The following is a 21,271-nucleotide window of genomic DNA, read 5'->3' as shown; positions in this document are numbered from 1 at the left end:
GCTACACGTCTGAGTCTGACTCTCTTCACCCAAAGCGATCAAAGGGAATCGTGATTATTAACCATCAGATGACAAAGTAAAACCTCTTAAATCATTCTAAAGCCTGTAAATGAGGTGATAGTCTGTGCTGTGACATTCCGTAATGACGCATGCACAGTAAAGGCAGGGGGACCAGTTTGTAAGGGGGACCAGTTTGTAGGGGGACCAGCTTTTAGGGTGGACCGTTCAGTCAGTGACACCAGTCAGGCAAGAATTTCAGCCGAGGATTCTCTGGTCTCAAGCCCACTGTTTAACCATGAGACCATCACCTCCCTGAGTCTGACTTTGTCTGTAGCCTCAAAGCGCTCTATTCCTCCAGACCTTCACCTCGTCCCACTGCACTTATGGCGTACGACGGTTCAGTCTGGAAGCGTGTCTGTGCCATACCGACCTTGAGCTCCTGCTGAGATGTTGGATACGTCTGACACCAGGGTTCTTGTGGCTGATTCTCCAGTCACCTGTGAACCACCAAAGGTCCATCCAAGTACTGAAGACTGTAGGAGCCAGAACACATCCTGACCAACGCGTTTTCACTTGGAAAAACCAGAGACTCTGCCTCACTTAGCTCCTCCCCATTATGGAGCCTGAAAGTGTGTTTAAAAAATGCTGAATGTTTCTAAATAACCTGCAGGACTCGTGGGACTGTTTGGACTGTGAGGGAGCCTTTGTTTTGGAGAAAAGGAGGAGGGGCGCAGCCATGGCGTGATCCTCTCACTGTGGCTCCTCCCACTTCATGATGGTTGCTACTTCCAGGCTGTTGCTCTGTAACTTTAATTTTTCTTCACGTTTTCTTCATTTTTGTTACTTTTGATGATGATGAAAGTCTTTGTTTTCTTCTTTTTTCTATTTCAAAGTCGTCTCTGTAAACTTAGACGTGTCTTTAGTTTCATTCTGGTTGTGTTTTCATAAAATTTTGGAGTTTTCATCCAAGCTTACAAAGAAAATAACTGAAATATTCAAACAAAGCCTCAGGGTTTCTGTCTGTCTGTCTGCAGGACAAATATCCATCCGCTGTCCGTCTTCCTGCTGGCTGTGGGTCAGAGGTCATGACCCTGAACCATCCTCAGCTTCCTGGGTGAGCACCAACAGTTACTGCCGGTAACCGGTGTTAATATGATGGTAACTGCCCCCCCCCCAGAAGCTGAAAGGTTTTTGCTATGCTAATGCTCTGCTGAAGCATTTACTCAAAATAAAGTCTGAAGGACCTAAATGACATGGTGACATGCTGACGAGATTCACTCGTTCATGTCCACGACATATGCATATTAATCCAGATTAAGACGAGCATCAGTCAGAAAACATATGAAAGTCTTTCAGAAATGACCAGAATTCAGTGTTTTTACTTATGTGGTGAGCGTTTCCAGGTTATTTTTTTCTTAAGTTACATCAAAATCCATTCATTCAGTTCCACACCCAAACAGTGAGTGGCGGTAGTTCTCTGTGTTGGTTTGCAAGCCGCCAAGAAACAAAAGGAGAAGAAGAAGATGGGTTACGTTTGTTTCCTGGTGGGATTTAATGTTTGTGTTTGTAAAGTCATTTGAAAAGGTCTGTGATGAGACGCCACAGGGGATATAGTGCAGCAGATAAGTTAATATTTACTGAGAGATCCTTCAAATGGTGATGCAAGCACCAAATTTGGCACACGTACTCCTTAGACATTACTCTTAAAAATGCAGAGTGGCCACATGAAACATGAACTTTCAATAGGCGGCCAAGTAGGGGTCAAATTGTAGAATTACACAGGGGTCAAAATAAAAGATGCTCCAATCATATTGAAATGTATTCCATATTATTTGTCTGATCACAAAGATTCCAAAAAGGTATAGTTTGGACTATCTGTGAATGAATGTTCTGGAGTTATGGAGTAAAAACACTGAAAAAGGTCAATTTCAGTTTGTACAGGGGTCAAAAGTTAAAGTTGCTACAATTTTGGTAAAAAGTGGTGCAAATTACTGGTTGAGCTAATAGGATTAATAAATGGAATAGTTTTGACTGTGTTGTGTGCTTTTGTTTATAAAGGTTAAACAATGTCAGCATCCATTGGATTCTATGACGTGACATGTTACCCTGTAACATGATAACTAAGCATGACACATGGTGCAAACTATTCCTTTTTAAAACCATATTCACTCAACTAATAATTTGCATCATTTTTACCAAAATTGGAGCAACTTTAACTTTTGACCCCTGTACAAATTGAAATTGACCTTTGTCACCATTCTTGCTGTTTTTACCCCATAACTCCAGAACATTCATTCACAGACAGTCCAAACTATACCTTTTTGGAATCTTTATAATTAGACAAATAAATTGGAATACCTTTCAATATGTTTGGAGTATCTTTTAATTTTGACCCCTGTGTAATTCTTCAAATGACACCTACCTGGCCGCCTATTGAAAGTTCATGTGGCCACTTGCCATTTTTAAAAGAGTAAAGTCTAAGGAGTATGTGTGCCAAATTTGGTGCTTGCATCACCATTTGAAGCATTTTTTCAGTTATCCGCTGAACTAATATATAAAAAAAAACTTTGACATTTTGACGTCATGATCTGAGACTTAAGGATTAATGTTACGTTCCGCTGCACAGAGCAGAATGAGAGACGTGCTGCACTGAAACAACAAAACGATGAAATGTTGCTGCGCGACATGATTTAAAGTTCATCAGAAAATGGAGCTGGTTCGAGCCAAAGGACCAGAAAAGGCACCCGACTATTTTTAAAAAATCATCATTTATGCAGAAAAGCGAACACTCTGGTAAGTCTTTGATCTTACGTTTCAGAATCTGTCTGGGAAGAATTTACTGAAAATTGTTTCCATTCAAACTCGAGCCTGCTAAATCTGCGTTTTACGGTTCTTATGGACACAGGCTTTCTGAAGTTTTAGGGTGAAAAAAACCCATCAAATATAATTGCAGATTTCACAATTTTGAAAAGATGGGACAGTCTGTCCTGTGGTGACAGCATGAAGAACAAGTTTAGATGGCAGAGATCAGAGGAAAAAAGACAAAAATAGAGATTTTTTTTTTTTTAAGGAAAAAAGCAGCTGGTGCAACACAGAAATAAGTGCTGAAAATTTTATTAAGGTGCTGAACAAACAAGAGGGACTAACGTTTCAATGTGAGTCGATGTTTGTTCAGCACCTTAATAAATTTTTCAGCACGTATTTCTGTGTTGCACCAGCTGCTTTTTTCTTTTACAAGTCAGTTCTATCTGGTTGCACCGGATTTTTTGTGCTGAACAGAAGCACGGAGAACTTTTTGTTCAGACTTTTTTTTTCTTTCTATGTCAGAAAGACAAACCAGGGAGGTCAGGATTTTTTTTTTTTTGATGATCACTTGCATTATGCTTGAGACAACAAATGTTGGCATTAATGTACTTATTATATTTAACTCTCGTGTTATTTTGAAAAAAATTATAATAGACAGCTTTATTTTAGATTATATAAACATTTAGAAAAGAAACATACATTTTTAATTCCAACACTACATTTAATAACTATTAGTTAGTTAACTTGCCCCACTTTCTCAGCTTTTCAGTCTTCCAGACAGAATGTAACTGTGCTTTCTGCAGATGTAATTCTTGCATAACCAAAGTGCTGGTCATCCCTTTTTCTTCGTTAGATTTTGTGACTTTTCCTCATCTAGGGTCATGAACTGTGTGTAAAATCTGGACACTTTGATGTCTAGTGGGATGTCTGTGCAGAGTTTGTAGACAAAGATGATGATGATGTGGGACATTTGGTCGTTGCCAAAAATTTTCAGATTTTTTTTTTCCATGGCCCACTTTCATCACTGGAACAGAACGTGTATAAAAACATAAAAAAAAATGTGCAGACTGATGTTTTAAAATGTGTTGACGTCTGATGAGTGAGTGTCCAATCAGATTGCAGCACATTCCTGATGTCATGACGTCCTCCTGTACGCTGTTCTTTTGTTTTGAATCAATCTGGATTTTAAATTTTTTAAACAAGTCGTTTTTTGACACGTCTCCATTCGTCCATCTCTTAGCTGCGTCTTGGTGCTTCATTGGTCATTTGATGTTTCCAGAGAGGGCGGAGTCACACCAAAGATGGACTTGCTGACCAAAATCCCAGAGAAAGGTAAGTTTGTACCTATAGTACTTGTACACGCAGTACTTGGTGGTACTGCAGGAGGTGTTTTTTTTTTTCTTCCTGATGAACCTGATTAAAGTTTTCTGTTCTGCATGATGACATCATCAGTTTATTCAACTGTCATCTTTCCAACCTGCAGCTGTGATGTCATAAAGCGTTGGCTCTGATTGGCTCTCTCTCTTGTCTGCAGCACTGCAGCTATTCTCACCACAGACTGTAGGAGGCGCCACTGAGGCCTTCCAGAGCCTGCTGAGGATTCTGGGTCCCGAGGCAGCCATAGAGAGCATCATCAGGGCAGTCAGCCTATCATCTTAGAGGGTGTTCACTAAGCCACGCCCACTAGTACTAAACCAATCCTATTAGTGCTGGTATTTGACACGACACAGATGAAGCAGTGATCAGACAGTGTTCGTTCTTAGAAAGCTTTAATTGATACAAACTGCTCTGTACTGCGAGCGCACGCTCGACTAAAAAAATAAATAATTTAAATACAAAATGCTTTTTGTATTTGTCTCATGAAAAGACCAACAAGATTACAAACACTTCAGGAGGAGGATCGTTCTATTTGCCACGCCCACCAAATGGCGGATTTTGGGCAGTAAATTTGTCCAACTTGAGTTGTGGATCGGATAGCACAGTGGCTTAGTGGTTAGCACGTTTGCCTCACAAGAACGTTGTGGGATCAATTCCCGCCTGTGGCCTTTCGTGTTTGTAGGTGTTCCCTCTGGCTTCCTCCCACATCCAAAGACATGCAGGTTCGGTGGACTGTGACCCTGTGACAGACTGGGCACCTTGTGCCCTGTGACTGCTGGGATAGGCTCCACCCCCTGCGACCCTTAACTGGAGTAATTTTTTGAAGATGAGTGAGTTGTGGATCTTGGTGTTTTTCACAGCGGTGGGTCACAAACTCATGACAGCCCCTCCCAAGATGGTGGATGAAAATATCGCAGAAGGAGCTCGGCGTCTGCTCTGGTGTTTATCTCTGGTTTGTGCAACGGTGGAAAAACATCTTGACCTTTCTGCTCATTTTAAATCACACATCATCAGATGATGAAAGTGTCGTCATGTCAAGGTTACCTTAAACATCAATCAATCAATCAATTTTTTTATATAGCGCCAAATCACAACAAACAGTTGCCCCAAGGCGCTTTATATTGTAAGGCAAGGCCATACAATAATTATGTAAAACCCCAACGGTCAAAACGACCCCCTGTGAGCAAGCACTTGGCTACAGTGGGAAGGAAAAACTCCCTTTTAACAGGAAGAAACATGAGACACAGACACACTACACGCTCACAACTGTCAGAAAATCTGAATTTTTTTCTGGTCCACTGACTTTAAAATAAAAAAAAATCACGAGCGTAGAGTTAAAAAAGGACTCGTAGGCTCATAAGAACCGTTTTCACAGCTGAGTTCAATCTGTCAGCGCTGTATGACATCATGAAGAATTTAAATTCTTTCATGTGATCATAACATTTGACCATCATACAACATCATTAACGGAGCGTGGAGAAAATAAATCGCAGTCTGATGTTAGTCCTCTACGTTAAGAGATTAACTTGAGGATCAGGAGTCTGACAAATTAGTTTCATCCAATCAGAGGTCAGCGAGCTTGTGATTAGATGAAACTGGACTTTGCTGAAATGTTTGATTGCAGCAAGTCGCACATTATGTTTTATTTCTTTAAGTAACATACAGACGGATTTTAAACAAATTAATATTTTATTTATATTTTCTGTGATTTCTGTCGTAGCAAAAACAAACTTCAACGCTGAGGAAAAATAGTGAGTTTTAGTCCAAGAAAGTCAGGATGTGAACTTAAAAAGGAAAACAAAAACAAAAAAAAACTCTGCCCCTTTACTCCAACTCCCATCATCCTCCGCTGCCTGTCTAGTCTGGGTTGAATTTCTCCAGGGTCAACCTCTCCTGTAGCTCCGCCCACTCTCTCAGCCAGGCATGAAAAGCTGCCAGCAAGGGTTTAGTCAAAATGGAGGGCTGTGATTGGTCGATATGGAACAGCTGATGTCAGAGCCTTACATCTGATTGGCTGCTGATTATTGAATAATGTTACAGGTTTCCAAATGGAGCAGGGCGGAGCCTCAGACACGTAAATTCTCTTTTGTGATCTGACTGGTTGATGAAGTTTTGGGGGTGGAGCCCAGACAACCAGGATGACATCACCAGCTTTTGGGGGGGGGGGTGTTGGTTTTGGTTCTGATCACCTGATTAAAGCATCAGACGTCCTGGTGATCCTGAACACATCATTTTGAAACCAGCTAAATGCATCAGCTGCAAAATGGAAAATGTTACGGATCCTGTAACAGTTTACACATCAACAACAACGATAACATTCACTTCTGTCACCAAACGAAGCACAAATCAAACGGTTCAAACAGAAACAAACCTGCAGCTTCGTGTTTCCAGCGTTTCGTTTGTTTCCTGTTTGCTTGGAGGGTTTTTGTTGAACCGGTTACATGTCACACCGACGGAATCGAACCGTAAAAATGGCCTGTTCGCCATGACCTTTGACCTCTGCATCAGCACGTATCCTCAGCAGTGACGTTTTCCTGGCTGGCCCCGCCCCCTGCTCTGTAAACAGTAAGGAAACGTGAAGCAGGAACCTAAACACCTGTGCTCATTAATTAGTTCATCAAATTAATTATCGATGGATTAATTTAGAACAACAGTCAACACTGAAGAAGAGAAACAAGAATAAAAATAAGTTTCAATCAAAAACAATATTCAAGATTCGTTGTTTTTGTTTGTGGGTGCTGATGAAACGTCACAAATTTTACTCTGAAAGTCTGCTGCCAGGATGTAGTTTACCACTGCTCAGCTAACGTTAGCACTGCTAATAAACACGGAAAAAATGTGCAGCTGAACTTAGCCGCGACACGCACAAGTAGAGCATCACCTCCGCACACAAATTATCTTAAATAACTTAAGCATGTTAACAAGAACTGTCCAAAACCACTATTATACATGTTACTGCTAAAACCACGATTTGTCCTTTTCTTCATAAGTTAAATTATTCTGATGAACAGGTGAAACCAAAGAATGTTCTGGCCCCAACCCCTTTTAATTTTGTAAGGGTTACTGTGAAAACGTCAAAATGTCTTAACTCCGACACGAGAATTCCTCGCTGACCCGCAGACGTCGTGTGTGTGGCCGTGTCCTTAGCCTGGCCACGGGCGGGGATGGACCGTGTTTCTGTGTGTGTGGTTGCCATCCAGGACCCAGGGTGGTTCTGTGGCACGGTGGACGCTCCTGGTCTGCCCTGCCGTAACCACGACTGCGCTGCTTCGATCACATCACAGGAGACTATTGCTAATTAAGTTACACTAACTGAACAATATCAAACTGCATCAACCAATGAAAAACTGCCGTTTCCAGCGGTGGAAAACGTTAACAGGTCTCATATGAGAACCGTAACTGAACACGAGTCTGAATCACGAGATCTGTGAGGAATTCTCTCGTCTGCCAGAAATAAACTGAACCTGATGTCTGAGCTCACACGCGACAGCAAACATCAGCGCAAAGCATTATGGGAAGAAATGATTTCTATCCATGGGAGCCGTCCGTCATGGCTCACAATGGAGCGTTTGGACACATCATCCATCTCGTCTCCACCGTCCTCTGTAGTCATGACAACAACACGATGAGGTTTTTCAGGAAGTGACCTCATGAGGTTTTTCGTTCGTTCCGTCTGTAGGTGGGCTGGTCATGTTGCCATGACAACCGCCCCATCAGACAGTTACGGCAGAAGTGGAGGACAGAATGCGTGGATGGTTCAGAAAGTTGCCATGACAACACTAAAACGCCTAAATCAGTAACAAAGTCAGCAGTTGCTTTAACTGGTGATGGTTAATGGCTCAGTTTTCGATTAGTTTGAGGGGCGTGGCCAAAGTGCTCCAGTGACACATCGTCTCACAGCAACCCGGCTTCAAGTGTTTCCAGACGTCCAGTAGGTGGCGCTCCTTTTCAAGCTGCTGTCTGCAGCGTCGTCATGGCGCCAGTTTGTGCTTGATGTCAGTACTGTGCCTGGCCTGCTGGTGGCGCTCACACCGGGTGGAAGAGCAACGTGCAGTCATCTCGCTCTGCAGCCGTGAAGATAGCAGGCAGCGGGGGTAGAGTACCCTTTGGCAAGGCACCACCAGTCCTCAGGTAGCAGGAGACGATCTTCTGGTCCAGGCGCAGCTGACGGGGGATGCTGTCGAACGGCTTGGGGTCCAGATCCAGGACAGAGACCGAGAAAGAGAAAGCAGGAGGTCTGGAGGGGACAAAGCCCCCGAGTCTCCTGTGAGAGGACAAACTGCAGGAGGACCAGAAGGGTGTTATTCTGACTTCAGAAACATCAGGGACTAATTTCACTTAGAATATTAGCACGACAAAACAAACCTAAATGCAGAAAGTTTAAAGTAATTAATATCAGGATCCCTGAAATATAAACAAACAGGTTTCTTTGCTCCCAGACCACCAATAACCAGTAAAAATCTATTTAAGCATAAAAATTCAAAAAGAAAAAATAATATAGCACCTTCAACTGCACCACAGACTAAAACAGTTAAATGTGGTCTATTAAACATTAGGTCTCTCTCTTCTAAGTCCCTGTTAGTAAATGATATAATAATTGATCAACATATTGATTTATTCTGCCTTACAGAAACCTGGTTACAGCAGGATGAATATGTTAGTTTAAATGAGTCAACTCCCCCGAGTCACACTAACTCAGAATGCTCGTAGCACGGGCCGAGGCGGAGGATTAGCAGCAATCTTCCATTCCAGCTTATTAATTAATCAAAAACCCAGACAGAGCTTTAATTCATTTGAAAGCTTGACTCTTAGTCTTGTCCATCCAAATTGGAAGTCCCAAAAACCAGTTTTATTTGTTGTTATCTATCGTCCACCTGGTCGTTACTGTGAGTTTCTCTGTGAATTTTCAGACCTTTTGTCTGACTTAGTGCTTAGCTCAGATAAGATAATTATAGTGGGCGATTATAACATCCACACAGATGCTGAGAATGACAGCCTCAACACTGCATTTAATCTATTATTAGACTCGATTGGCTTTGCTCAAAATGTAAATGAATCCACCCACCACTTTAGTCATACTTTAGATCTTGTTTTGACTTATGGTATGGAAATTGAAGACTTAACAGTATTCCCTGAAAACTCCCTTCTGTCTGATCATTTCTTAATAACATTTACATTTACTTTAATGGACTACCCAGCAGTGGGGAATAAGTTTCATTACAGTAGAAGTCTTTCGGAAAGCGCTGTAACTACAACCCCTGGCAATAATTATGGAATCACCGGCCTCGGAGGATGTTCATTCAGTTGTTTAATTTTGTAGAAAAAAAGCAGATCACAGACATGACACAAAACTAAAGTCATTTCAAATGGCAACTTTCTGGCTTTAAGAAACACTATAAGAAATCAGGAAAAATAATTGTGGCAGTCAGTAACGGTTACTTTTTTAGACCAAGCAAAGGGAAAAAAATATGGACTCACTCAATTCTGAGGAATAAATTATGGAATCACCCTGTAAATTTTCATCCCCAAAACTAACACCGGCATCAAATCAGATCTGCTTGTTAGTCTGCATCTAAAAAGGAGTGAACACACCTTGGAGAGCTGTTGCACCAAGTGGACTGACATGAATCATGGCTCCAACACGAGAGATGTCAATTGAAACAAAGGAGGGGATTATCAAACTCTTAGAAGAGGGTAAATCATCACGCAATGTTGCAAAAGATGTTGGTTGATCACAGTCAGCTGTGTCTAAACTCTGGACCAAATACAAACATGGGAAGGTTGTTAAAGGCAAACATACTGGTAGACCAAGGAAGACATCAAAGCATCAAGACAGAAAACTTAAAGCAATATGTCTCAAAAATCGAAAATGCACAACAAAACAAATGAGGAACGAATGGGAGGAAACTGGAGTCAACGTCTGTGACCAAACTGTAAAAAATCGCCTAAAGGAAATGGGATTTACATACAGAAAAGCTAAACGAAAGCCATCATTAACACCTAAACAGAAAAAAAACAAGGTTACAATGGGCTAAGGAAAAGAAATCGTGGACTGTGGATGACTGGATGAAAGTCATATTCAGTGATGAATCTCGAATCTGCATTGGGCAAGGTGATGATGCTGGAACTTTTGTTTGGTGCCGTTCCAATGAGTCTAATAACAGATTAAATGCAGTGTTGAGGCTGTCATTCTCAGCATCTTGTTATGTGTCGACGCGGGTTGAGGAGCGGACCTGCGTCTGACGGAACCCATCGCTAAAATAACCAGAAAGCGGTTCCAATAACAAAACTTTATTTTTTCCACCCTCTGGTGCATAACAAAGTGTATGAACAAAAGATGCGTCAGTCTGGTGGAGTGAAGGCTGGCACGCTCTCCAGCGCCTAAAAGGATCGAAGCCCGGCGCTTCTGGACTCACTTTACCGCCAAACACCCCCCAGGTGGACACGACAAACCGACTCTCTGCGAAGGATAGAAAAGGTGAGGTAAGTCAGCAGCTACAACCAATATCCTTCAAAAGGCACACACCATCAGCAACACATTCAGGTCTGTATTTAAGCTTTATGTAAATGAGCAGCTTCTCACAACAGGTGGAGTATTACCACTCCGCACGCCACGGCAGTGAGAAGCGAGCTGCACAATTCTCATCACAATTCAAATCTACTGCGTAACAAAATACCAAGTTACTATCAACAATTAGTCAAACAATTAATCACCTCAGATGTGTGCTGACAGCATGTGTCCCTCACCCTTCTTCCTTCACAGGCACGATGTGTCAAACCCAGGCGCAGTCCTCAGCGTCTCACAAACGAACATCACAAGGTCGAGTTCCCGGCAATTCTGCTTGAATCACACATGGCTTAAATGCAGAACGCCATCTCATTATCTGCTTCAGCTGAAAATCTTTAAGGTTGCACTTGAGCACCATCCACAGGTGCTGCACATAATGTTGATGAGGGTGAAGGACTCTTCAGCCAGCACCTTCTCCACAGACAAATCAGTTTTCATACCACCTGGAGAGCAAAGAAAAGAAAAGAACACCAAAATGTCCAGCCACACCCCCCCAACACACAACACATCTGTGTGGATGTTAAAATCGCCCACTATAATTATCTTATCTGAGCTAAGCACTAAGTCAGACAAAAGGTCTGAAAATTCACAGAGAAACTCACAGTAACGACCAGGTGGACGATAGATAATAACAAATAAAACTGGTTTTTAGGACTTCCAATTTGGATGGACAAGACTAAGAGACAAGCTTTCAAATGAATTAAAGCTCTGTCTGGGTTTTTGATTAATTAATAAACTGGAGTGGAAGATTGCTGCTAATCCTCCGCCTCGGCCCGTGCTACGAGCGTTCTGGAAGTTAGTGTGACTCGGGGGTGTTGACTCATTTAAACTAACATATTCATCCTGCTGTAACCAGGTTTCTGTAAGGCAGAATAAATCAATATGTTGATCAATTATTATATCATTTACTAACAGGGACTTAGAAGAGAGAGACCTAATGTTTAATAGACCACATTTAACTGTTTTAGTCTGTGGTGCAGTTGAAGGTGCTATATTATTTTTTCTTTTTGAATTTTTATGCTTAAATAGATTTTTGCTGGTTATTGGTGGTCTGGGAGCAGGCACCGTCTCTACGGGGATGGGGTAATGAGGGGATGGCAGGGGGAGAGAAGCTGCAGAGAGCTGTGTAAGACTACAACTCTGCTTCCTGGTCCCAACCCTGGATAGTCATGGGGCTGCATGTCAGGTAAAGGCACTGGGGAGATGGCTGTCATTACATCATCAATAAATGCACAAGTTTACGTTGATATTTTGGACACTTTTCTTATCCCATCAATTGAAAGGATGTTTGGGGATGATGAAATCATTTTTCAAGATGATAATGCATCTTGCCATACAGCAAAAACTGTGAAAACATTCCTTGCAAAAAGACACATTAGGTCAATGTCATGGTCTGCAAATAGTCCGGATCTTAATCCAATTGAAAATCTTTGGTGGAAGTTGAAGAAAATGGTCCATGACAAGGCTCCAACCTGCAAAGCTGATCTGGCAACAGCAATCAGAGAAAGTTGGAGCCAGATTGATGAAGAGTACTGTTTGTCACTCATTAAGTCCATGCCTCAGAGACTGCAAGCTGTTATAAAAGCCAGAGGTGGTGCAACAAAATACTAGTGATGTGTTGGAGCGTTCTTTTGTTTTTCATGATTCCATCATTTTTTCCTCAGAATTGAGTGATTCCATATTTTTTTCCCTCTGCTTGGTCGAAAAAAGTAACCGTTACTGACTGCCACAATTTTTTTTCCTGATTTCTTTTAGTGTTTCTTAAAGCCAGAAAGTTGCCATTTGAAATGACTTTAGTTTTGTGTCATGTCTGTGATCTGCTTTTTTTCTACAAAATTAAACAACTGAATGAACATCCTCCGAGGCCGGTGATTCCATAATTTTTGCCAGGGGTTGTAAGTTTAAGGATATGATTCCTTCTTTGTTATGTTCTCTAATGCCATATACCAACACAGTGCAGAGTAGCTACCTAAACTCTGTGAGTGAGATAGATTATCTCGTCAATAGCTTTACATCCTCACTGAGCACAACTTTGGATGCTGTAGCTCCTCTGAAAAAGAGAGCCTTAAATCAGAAGTGCCTGACTCCATGGTATAACCCACAAACTTGCAGCTTAAAGCAGATAACCCGTAAGCTGGAGAGGAAATGGCGTCTCACTAATTTAGAAGATCTTCATTTAGCCTGTAAAAAGAGTCTGTTGCTCTATAAAAAAAAGCCCTCCGTAAAGCTAGGACATCTTACTATTCATCACTAATCGAAGAAAATAAGAACAACCTCAGGTTTCTTTTCAGCACTGTAGCCAGGCTGACAAAGAGTCAGAGCTCTATTGAGCCGAGTATTCCTTTAACTTTAACTAGTAATGACTTCATGACTTTCTTTGCAAATAAAATTTTAACTATTAGAGAAAAAATTACTCATAACCATCCCAAAGACATATCGTTATGGTCGGCTGCTTTCAGTAATGCTGGTATTTGGTTAGACTCTTTCTCTCTGATTGTTCTGTCTGAGTTACTTTCATTAGTTACTTCCTCCAAACCATCAACATGTCTATTAGACCCCATTCCTACCAGGCTGCTCAAGGAAGCCCTACCATTATTTAATGCTTCGATCTTAAATATGATCAATCTATCTTTATTAGTTGGCTATGTACCACAGGCTTTTAAGGTGGCAGTAATTAAACCATTACTTAAAAAGCCATCACTTGACCCAGCTATCTTAGCTAATTATAGGCCAATCTCCAACCTTCCTTTTCTCTCAAAAATTCTTGAAAAGGTAGTTGTAAAACAGCTAACTGATCATCTGCAGAGGAATGGTCTATTTGAAGAGTTTCAGTCAGGGTTTAGAATTCATCATAGTACAGAAACAGCATTAGTGAAGGTTACAAATGATCTTCTTATGGCCTCAGACAGTGGACTCATCTCTGTGCTTGTTCTGTTAAACCTCAGTGCTGCTTTTGATACTGTTGACCATAAAATTTTATTACAGAAAAATGCAAAAACAAAATGCAAAAAAAAAAAAAAAAAAATGTATGCCAGGAGTACCTTTGTTTAATAAAACTGTCATCTATTCAGAACACTGAGTGGTCTTTGTTTGTTATCGCCGACGCAGCAAGTTCGATCAGTCCGTCAGTCAGCCGAACGCGGAAGTAACGCTGTGCTGACAGTGACCAGTATGAAGTAGGTGCACAATGAGCATTGATGAACTGATGTTGATGTGCAGTCGGCTGAGCTCAGCTCAGAGGTACAGAGTTAGATTCATGCCATTAATGTCTGAAAGGAAATGCTTTTGAGAAAAACGACAGATTTTGTTTATTTCTATTCATGTCCAGAGTTTAAGGATCCAGTGACCAATTTCATATTTATTTACTTTAAGACTCAAAAAATGTTGCTGACATAGAAAACCTGTAAAGCCTACTTTTAGTACACAGGAAATTCACAAGAGGTACTGATAAGGGAATCGATAAGCAGAATCGATAATGGCATCGATAGATAAAATCTTAATACCCATCCCTAGTCAGAATAAAGCGTTAATTTAGTTTAACTAATTACAGCTCCTATAACACCTTCAGTGCACTTTGCTCTGTTTTGTTTTGACATCGGTGACTTGTTCTGTAAATAAAGACTTGTTTTTGAGAGCAATAACTGGCTTAGATGTCAACACTTTTCATACCAAAGCATGGGTGCAATTTGGTGGGGGATAGGGGAGACATGTCCCCCCCCCACCTTTTCAACCAGGGGGGGACAGAATATGGTATGTCCCCCCCACCTTCTGACATATATGTGTGTACTTGAAACATGCTATGTGCAAACCATGTCAGAATAGTATCTTTGTTTCTGCAAGTTTGTATTTTTAGCATTGACTTGTTTCCAAAACCTGTTTCTTGTTTGTCACATTCTGAATTTTCTGAGACTGCATTTGCCCAGATTTGAAACCAAAAATAGTTGCCGCTAGGGACTAGTGTCTACACATAAGTATCAATGGACCATATGCTAATTGACTAAATTCTGAAAGTTAGAAAAGAAAATCAGAAAAGCTATCTGGGACCTCAGAAAGTCCATCTGCAATTATTGCTTGATCTCCAAAATCAGTCTATGCAAGTGAAATTATGTTCAGTATGAGTGTTGTCATTAGTGCCACTTTGAAAATTAAATTCATGATAAGTCATTTATCCTAAACTTATGATCTGTTTTTTCAAACTTATGCAAAAAGTTTTTTTTTTTTTTTTTAATGAAAACTCAACCTATCAGTCTTTTTGAGTTCTACACATGTGGTGATACCTTATTTACACAAGGCTGTTAATAAAATCAACGCTGGCTATTCTCAGAATAAAGTACTTATATCCACAGTTTCAAATTGCATAAGTCAAATGGTGTCCACTTTATGGTCTTCTCAAAACATTAAAATTACTGTTCCGGATGCTCAGAATGCATCTGAGCTTATCTAGAAACTGTTGGCTTATGGCCCTGCGGGCCTCGCACTTTGTCCCCCCCCAATTTCTAGTTCTAAATTGCACCCTTGTACCAAAGTAACTTGCTTTGATACCCGTCATTGCTGAATTTCAAATGTGGGCGTTTGCTGACGCTCAGACACAGAACGTCAGTTCAGATTCAACAGTCATTAATTAACATGGTCACAAAACCTTTTTCTGCACGGCCTGTGATGTCAGTGTTGTGCTGCTGTGTCACCACCTGGTGGACTTCATTAAGTAAAACACTCAGTTTTTCACTTTGTTAACAGCGCTGTTGTTTCACTGATCAAGAAATCCGAGTTCAAACAAAACAAGAGTGGCTTTGACTGATGGTGCTGCAGCGCCGCCTACTGTGTCTCTGAGATAAGACAACATTATTTACCCCTAAGTGAATTATTTTGCCAGAGCACCAAAACAGTAAACAGTGAACCTTCTTAGTTTGTTTAAACAGCACCATGACCACAATAAGACGGTTAATCAGGAGACATCAAGTCCTCTCACCCTTCATCGTCCTCCTCGTCCTCACTGCTGGGCAACAGGGCAACCATGATGGAGCAATCTTTAGCCGTCATGGCAACACAGTACTGATGGACCTGAAACCAACACAGACATTAACACTGATGACTGCAGCAGGAGCCCTACAGGTGGCACTATAGTAGCAGCAGTTCACTGCATTTCATTTGTGTTCTGTCTGGACAGCAAATCCTTCTGTTCCAGATGTCCCCCCTGACACTTTCTATTATTGTTCAATTTGTGTTAAATGTCTTAAGAGACGTCAGTAACCACAATCCTCAGTGTTTTGTCTTTTTCAGCAAACAGGTAAAAAAACAAAACAAAAACAAACAAAAAAACCCACTAATTTTTCTTTATCACTGGTGTAAAATATTTTACCAAATACACAATGATCCCCAATCCACATAATCTGGTTGCTAAGTGAAGAGAAATTTTGTGTGGAGTGAAAAGTAGAAAGTGATCACTTTTTGAAAGTTGTGTGTTATTTGCTGTGCTTGGAGTGTGTTTTAGTGTGTGTGATGGAGTCTTTTTATTTAGTTAGTACGTCAAAATAATCAAGCGTCTGCAGCAGCGCATAAAGTCTTTTTTTTTTGTTTTGAACTGCATGAAGACGATCAAACCGCGGAGTGCATCATCAGAGTCTGAACCAGAGTGTGATCGATCTGATGATGAAGTGGACTTTATTGTTCTGGTCTGAATGAATGAGAGCAGGTGGATTCACCGATCTGTGCGCACAGATCAGCTCAATGGATCGGACCGCACGCTTCTCTTCCATGTCTCCAGGACTCATGCGCAGAGTCCAGTGCAGAGTTCAGCAGTCAGCAGGCTCCAGGGGCGGAGAACACAGGAGTTCAGGTAGAGACCCCCCCCTCCCCCCCCCCAAGTCCAAAAAACCTTTCTCTTTTTTTTTTTTTTTTGGCCACAAACAGTCATGACAGTCTGTACCAAGACCTATAAAAATGCTACAAAAACAAGGAATTGGGGAAAAATACACAGGTATTTAGGTGGAATATCTGTACAAATTCTTGGAGCTTTTGATGTGCACTGAACAGGAATTATTTTTCTGAGTGGCACAAATATAATTTGTGTGGCATCTTATTGCATGTAAACAGCCACAAAAATGTCTGAAGCATTTACTGCATTTTAATGTAAATTGTTGTATATAACTCTGTTTATGCTACATTTTTTACATATATTTTTGGCGTTTACAATTTATATTTACATTCTAGGTTATGAAAATGGTTTGTTAAAAATATTTCTGGTTTTCACAGTAAAATAATGTTTGTGTAATCTGAATTTTATATTTTGGGGTGAATATTGGGTCACTGTTTTAATGCAGTATGTCAGAATGAAAGAAGAACTGTAAAGTCACACAGGTGAGGTTGTGCTGAAAAAAAAATAACACCAAACAAGGCAAAGGAAACAGTTTGTTAAGGTAAATTATCAAGGTAAAACTGCCCAAGGTCAAAAATGCCCAAAAATAGCCAAGACTCCAGAGGGTTAAATAATGTGCAGGTTAAAGTCTTTTTATAATATGATGCTGCGTTAGAAAATAGCAGCGACAGTCACTGAACTAGAATCTGTTGAGCAGGAGAACAATTTGCTCTTTTCTTAACCATCTCCACCTGGTTTTACCTTAAACTCTGGGACACGATCACAAAAGGGTTTCTGTAAAAAGGTTGATGGAGAACATATTGTGATTTGGCTGTGAAAAAAAATTCAGTCAGAAGAGATTTTTTTTATTTAATCCTTGAGAATATCTCTTCAAGATGCAACTGAACAAGAAACACTTTATGACTAAACGAGTTGAGATTTTAGTTCAGCTCAAAATCTTATTAAGCGTCTGAAAGGAACTCGTACGTAAGCCATTTGTTTCCTGCAGCTGCTCCCCTCAGCGTGTGATGCTAAAGTTAGCTCGTTCCGCAGACTGACCTTAGCCACGGCATATTCCACGGAGCAGTCATCCTCTGCGGCACATTTCTGCAGCTTCTCCAGGAAGGCCTCGTCATAGGGACCATAAATCTGAAGACGGGTTCTGAGACAGAGAGCTTCTGTTAGAGTGGCTCCTCTCACTTCCTGGTTCCTGGTACTACAGTTGTACTGCACTTGTGTGTAGTACCTGTCCTTGGGGAAGTCCTGCAGATGTTGTTCCACTCTGCGGTACAAAGGGAAAAGTCCTTCAATATCTAACGTGTCCAACAGCTGAGTGTGAAGGATCCGGAACAAAACGCTGTCACTGAGTAAACCCTGAGAACCTAGAAGAAAGAAGGCGGAGTCGGAGCACAGAGACAAACAGAGAGGGAGTTTGTGTATAAAAATGGACTTTCAGTATCAATGTAGACATCACGAATTTTCTTATCTGTTTCTGTCCCATCGAGGACCAGGAGCCAAGTCCCAGAGTCCTCAGACCGGTACAGAGTTCTTAAAGAGGAAACGGGTTCTGACCGTGTCGAATCCTCTCCCTGTGGAACAGGCTGGCCTCACAGTAGCTCCGCCCTTCTGCTCGTCTGTCCGTCGTCTTCCCTCCGGCCCCGCCCCTGTCACTCAGCAGAGCGTTCACCAGCACCTGGACGGTTAATGGACAGGAAGCCGGAGAAATCACCATCACGGGTTCGATTCTCCTGACAAACATCACGTTAGTTTATTCAAGCCTCACTGACTGAAAAGTCATCATTTTAAACATCCTTTACACAGGAGCAGGGTCTGTCCAGCGGCTCTTCTGTGGTCATGACATCATGTTGAACGCCGCATGACGCCACAGAGGCACTGAGCTGCCGCCAGGACCATCCAAGGTCCTCTCTGTATCCTCTGACAAACCGCCACCATCGCAACAGTCCCCATGAAGTACGAAGCTGGACCTGATTTCCACAGGAGAGTCGCCCAGAGGAGGACACACAAACACCACAAACCAACACCTCGTGACCGCGGATCAGCCACTGACACATGACCGGAGTGACACACACTCAGAAAGATAAAAACAAGAGCAACTGCTTCAATATCACAGCTAACGGTGACAACGATGGAAGCTGTGTGCATTTTACAAAAGCGCTGGTATAAAACGAGCAAAATGAGTTCCTTGTCAGCTGATGTCTGCGAGTTCATCAGGAACGTTTGTGAGTGTTAAAAACTTTGAGCGGAGATCAGCTGAAGAGATTTGTCTTCTACTTTTCCTGCAGCTGATGGATCGTTCTGGACTCTCCGGTGTCAATTCAGCACAAGTGGGCATGAAGCTCGACTGTCATAGAAAGACACGGAATCTGAGCCCCGATTCCTGTTCTGATGACAACCTGCAGCACCAACTAACTGAAAACCGTCACTATGGAAGACAAAACCAGCTCAATATTAAATGACTCCTTTTTCCACAATTCTGTACGTGAACATTCAGTTTGGATTATGTGTGTGTGTGTTTGTTCCCCCCCACTGCTGTGTTCCTGACAGCACCTGCATGAAAACACCTCACATGGAACATTTTAATATACAAGTAGATACATTAAGTTCATTGTGGACTCACCACAGTTTTGTCCTTTTTCCATGAATTGTATAATCCAGAGTTTGACTCTGAGCTCAGTGTGGAGCTCTGGTCCACTCAGAGCAGGACAACAGTCACGTGACTTTTTTTTTCATTCCCTGCAATAATTTTTTTTTTTTTTTATCTGATTTTATTTTTCATGGCTGTCAGATGTTTTCCAGCCATAGAAAGTCGAGTGAAAGCTGTGCCAGCTGCTGCTGGCTGGCAGCGTCAACTGCAGCCGAGTGTGAAGCGTCCAGGATGAAAATCAGCACCTCCAAATCTGAGGCCATGGTTCTCGACCGGAAAAAGGTGCTTTGCCCTCTTCAGGTCGGTGGAGTGTCCTTGCCTCAAGTGGAGGAGTTTAAGTATCTCGGGGTCTTGTTCACGAGTGAGGGACGGATGGAGCGTGAGATCGATAGATGGATCGGTGCAGCATCTGCAGTGATGCCGTCGCTGTATCGGACCGTCGTGGTGAAGTGAGAGCTGAGTAGGGGGGGTAAAGCTCTCGATTTACTACGTTCCGATCCTCACCTATGGTCATGAGATTTGGCTCATGACTGAAAGAACGAGATCGCGAGTACAAGCGGCCGAGATGAGTTTCCTCTGCAGGGTGGCTGGGCGCTCCCTTAGAGATAGGGTGAGGAGCTCGGTCACTCGGGAGGAGCTCGGAGTCGAGCCGCTGCTCCTCCACGTCGAAAGGAGCCAGTTGAGGTGGCTCGGGCATCTTTTCCGGATGCCCCCTGGACGCCTCGCTGGAGAGGTGTTCCGGGCACGTCCCATTGGGAGGAGGCCCAGAGGAAGACCCAGGACACGCTGGAGGGACTACGTCTCTCAGCTGGCTTAGGAACGTCTTGGGGTTCCCCCAGAGGAGCTGGGGGAGGTGTGTGTGGATCAGGAGGTCTGGACGGCTTTGCTTCAGCTGCTGCCCCCGTGACCCGACTCAGAATAAAGAGGAAGAAAATGGATGGATGGATGGATGGATGGATAGTTGACGCTGCCTGTGAATGATGGAGAAACACACACACACACACAAAATAAATCCAAACTGACGAGCGTGAAGAATTAAACACGAGGGCAAAGAGCTTAAAATCCATCATATATGTTAAAAAAAGCGGCAGATCTCCGTGGAAACGTGACGTCATCTGTAGCTTACAACAACATGCTGAAGGAGCACTGAAGAAGTTACACAGAAAGGTGTTTTCATGTCATCTGTGTGGATCGGGCGCAGTGGTGGGCACAGCTAACCAAAAACTTAGCTCTGATAGCCGCTAATCCGCTAACTGAAAAGTTGACATATAAAGCTAAAACCAATAAACCACTAAAAAAAATTTAGCAGAAACTACAGCTAACCACTAACTTTCAGTATTCAGTCTGCAGTACACTCTCGGCTACTTGAGCCGGTTTTGAGTTTAAGCACCACCAACACTTCTGATTAGAATCAAAGATCACAAACGCAACAGCACTTCTGTCTTTGTGCGCCCTGCCCACAGCTGTAAGGCAGAGTCATTTACGTTCACAGCATACAGTGGTCCAGACGTGAGGCAGAACACTGCGATCTACTGGATGGCAGTGTGAATAGCGCCTGCCCAAATATCACACTGCCATCTACTGGATGGCAGTGTGATCTATGCATTTTGAACCATATCACATGGTTGTTGAGCTGAATCAGAATTTTCAGTTTTGCAAATGCGTTTTTTTCCTTTCTTTTTTTTTTTTTTACAAATGAAGAAATCACATATTTTACAAATACACATTTATTTGTAAAAACCAACACACGCACATTACAGTAACTTGTGTGTTGGTTTTTACATAAAATTAATCAACCAATCAGTGATGAGCGGAGCCTGATTTTCCCATAATGCCTTTTGACATCTGTGTGTGTTAATGTTCAAACCTTCAAAATTAGTGCATTATTTTAAAATTAAAAGATATAAGTTATATTTTCACTTTATAAAGATGACAGACTTGACATTAATGTAGTTAAACTATCCAGATTAATTTGGTTTATAAATCAAAACTATGAGTCAAA

General features: G+C 41.9%; 2 protein-coding genes across 3 annotated transcripts in view; one reads left to right on the top strand and one right to left on the bottom strand.

The window, feature by feature from the left end:
- cenpp (centromere protein P) overlaps nucleotides 1–5,925 on the top strand; it is a 300,836-nt gene extending 294,911 nt beyond the window's left edge. The window contains exons 7-9 of the mRNA XM_034164830.1: nucleotides 1,035–1,114; nucleotides 4,046–4,137; nucleotides 4,340–5,925. Of these exons, the coding sequence (XP_034020721.1) occupies nucleotides 1,035–1,114; nucleotides 4,046–4,137; nucleotides 4,340–4,464 (297 nt within the window). The 3' untranslated portion in view covers nucleotides 4,465–5,925. The remainder of the gene's footprint in view (nucleotides 1–1,034; nucleotides 1,115–4,045; nucleotides 4,138–4,339) is intronic.
- The window catches only part of ippk (inositol 1,3,4,5,6-pentakisphosphate 2-kinase), a 56,763-nt gene continuing 40,049 nt past the window's right edge, over nucleotides 4,558–21,271 (bottom strand). Inside the window, exons 10-14 of one of the 2 annotated variants that reach the window (XM_034164800.1) lie at nucleotides 18,177–18,297; nucleotides 17,851–17,986; nucleotides 17,664–17,766; nucleotides 15,720–15,811; nucleotides 4,558–6,738 (exon numbers count right to left, since the gene is read on the bottom strand). In XM_034164800.1, the coding sequence (XP_034020691.1) occupies nucleotides 6,687–6,738; nucleotides 15,720–15,811; nucleotides 17,664–17,766; nucleotides 17,851–17,986; nucleotides 18,177–18,297 (504 nt within the window). In that variant the 3' untranslated portion in view covers nucleotides 4,558–6,686. Of the gene's footprint in view, nucleotides 8,462–15,719; nucleotides 15,812–17,663; nucleotides 17,767–17,850; nucleotides 17,987–18,176; nucleotides 18,298–21,271 lie in introns of both variants that reach the window. The other variant, XM_034164791.1, reaches the window with a different exon arrangement.

The sequence above is a fragment of the Thalassophryne amazonica genome, chromosome 3, assembly GCF_902500255.1.
Source record: "Thalassophryne amazonica chromosome 3, fThaAma1.1, whole genome shotgun sequence".
Lineage (NCBI taxonomy): Eukaryota > Metazoa > Chordata > Actinopteri > Batrachoidiformes > Batrachoididae > Thalassophryne > Thalassophryne amazonica.
This window is presented reverse-complemented; position numbering and strand designations above follow the sequence as displayed.